This window comes from Pseudonaja textilis, chromosome 9, assembly GCF_049901715.1.
Source record: "Pseudonaja textilis isolate UNSWEBS1 chromosome 9, rPseTex1.2, whole genome shotgun sequence".
Taxonomy (NCBI): Eukaryota; Metazoa; Chordata; class Lepidosauria; order Squamata; family Elapidae; genus Pseudonaja; species Pseudonaja textilis.
This window is the reverse complement of record NC_141998.1, coordinates 18,554,166-18,556,355: the sequence shown is the minus strand read 5'-3', so window position 1 is coordinate 18,556,355 and position 2,190 is coordinate 18,554,166. Positions and strand designations below refer to the sequence as shown.

The following is a 2,190-nucleotide window of genomic DNA, read 5'->3' as shown; positions in this document are numbered from 1 at the left end:
CCCCTTCATCCCGTGACATTTTACATCTCTAAATAGGTCATAATGTACCCCAGGTTAAATTTCTCTGTCATTTCTAATGCCGCGAGGGTTTTTCTGCAGAGTTAATTCATGCATTCACACACAAGTCACCTCTGCCAAATCTACATTGAGCAATCACAAAACGAAGTACTTATCAACTCGCTAGCAGTAACTGTGCTACTATAAGAGCTTCTTGCAACTTTTATTAGTTCCAGCAATGAAAGTGGAGAAAATACATTGCTAGCTGCTTTCAAGGAGAGTCATGAGGTAGAATTTAAGCCATTAGTGTTACAGTACCTGCCCGAGTTAAGTACTACTTTGGAATGCTTCCTTAGGCTATTCCATAACTCCCTATTTAAGAGTCAAGTGGAATCCTTTCCACACGGATAAGTTCGCTAAGAAAAAAAAAAAAACGATTACAAGAAATTGTAATAATTCTTCCCTTTCTCCCTTTAATCCAGAGTGATTGCTGGGAATGTTTAAATACTTCCAGAAACATTTCACACTGCACTGGGCCGAATGCAAAAGACGGAGGTCACGTCTGGTGTCAAAAGATGGAAGGTGTAACATAGAATTTGGGAATGTTGAAGAACAGTCAAGATTTGTTTGCTTGATCGACATCTGGACCACCATCCTGGACCTCAGGTGGAGGTATAAGATGACCATTTTTATTTCAGCTTTCTTGGGCAGCTGGTTCCTTTTTGGTCTTCTTTGGTATGCAGTGGCCTATATCCATCAAGATCTGCCAGAGTTCAGCCCTTCTATAAATCACACACCATGTGTAGACAACATCAACGGCTTGACCTCAGCTTTCCTCTTCTCCCTGGAGACCCAGGTCACTATTGGCTACGGGTTCAGGTGTGTTACGGAACAGTGTGCCACGGCCATTTTCCTTCTCATCTTTCAATCTATCCTAGGAGTTATCATCAACTCCTTCATGTGTGGGGCCATTTTGGCCAAAATCTCCAGACCCAAAAAGAGAGCGAAAACGATCACCTTCAGCAAAAACGCTGTGATTAGTAAACGAGGCGGGAAACTCTGTCTTCTCATCCGAGTGGCCAACCTCAGGAAAAGCCTGCTGATTGGAAGTCATATCTACGGCAAACTCTTGAAAACCACCATCACACCCGAAGGGGAGACCATCATCTTGGACCAAGTCAACATCCATTTCATGGTGGATGCGGGCAACGAGAACCTCTTCTTCATCTGCCCCTTGACGATATACCACGTCATCGATAAGCACAGTCCCTTCTTTCACATGTCAGCTGACACCCTCCTTCAACATGACTTTGAGCTGGTGGTGTTTCTGGATGGGACCGTAGAGTCCACCAGTGCAACCTGTCAAGTACGGACATCTTACATCGCTGAAGAAGTCCTCTGGGGTTACCGCTTTGCCCCCATCGTTTCGAAGACAAAAGAAGGGAAATACAGGGTGGACTTTCACAACTTCAGCAAAGTTGTAGAAGTGGAAACTCCACATTGTGCCTTTTGCCTCTACAACGAGAAGGACATGAAAGCCAAGGCAAAGATGGGATTTGACAACCCTGCTTTTGTGTTCCAGGAAGTTAGTGAATCCAGTGAGACAAAGATGTGACTTCATTGTCCTGTGGGAGTCGAGTGTGCATGCTTACTTTTTGATATGCCCAGGATGTGCCACGTATGCCGAATTATTTTCTGTTGTGGAAAAAAAATGAACTTGTTTGTTTTGTTGATCATAGCAATCGTGATCCAACCAGAAAAGACTACGAAGTAGTAATTCCCCAAATATTATATAATGTGTTGATAGGTCGAAAGGCTTAGTCTGTAATATTGGGTACCAAGAAAAAGATTCTATGTCGTGATGGGGAGAAAGTGGAAAAATGTATTGTGGGCTGGATCATAAGTGGATTTAAAATTAAATAATGATCATGACAGCACGACTGCGTAAATGTAAATGTTTCCTTATGCAGGGAACTATATTCGGGATGCAGTCCCAGTGGGATCTTAGCCAGTTTTGAGTAATTTTAAAAAAATGGAAAGCAGACTTAGACTTGGTTAGTCCTTGGCTGTGAAATGACCAGAAAAGCTCTGGATTAGATTAGGAAGTTTAAAAAAAAAAATCCAAAGAGGAAGGCAACAGCAAATTAATAAAACTATATGGCTTTCTCCTTGAAATCACCAAGAGAGATTCAA

The 2,190-nt window shown here is 42.3% G+C and overlaps 1 protein-coding gene across 1 annotated transcript; it reads left to right on the top strand.

Moving 5' to 3' along the window:
• Window positions 1-483: 483 nt before the first annotated feature.
• Window positions 484-1,933, top strand: KCNJ1 (potassium inwardly rectifying channel subfamily J member 1). The gene has a single exon (XM_026709086.2). It carries the CDS (start codon window positions 494-496, stop codon window positions 1,610-1,612), a length of 1,119 nt encoding a protein of 372 aa, XP_026564871.1. The 5' UTR covers window positions 484-493; the 3' UTR covers window positions 1,613-1,933.
• The last annotated feature ends 257 nt before the right edge of the window (window positions 1,934-2,190 follow it).

Bases quoted from the DNA above. Each gene is read 5' to 3' on its own strand.
- KCNJ1 (XM_026709086.2), top strand. From the start codon at position 494: ATGTTTAAATACTTCCAGAAACATTTCACACTGCACTGGGCCGAATGC.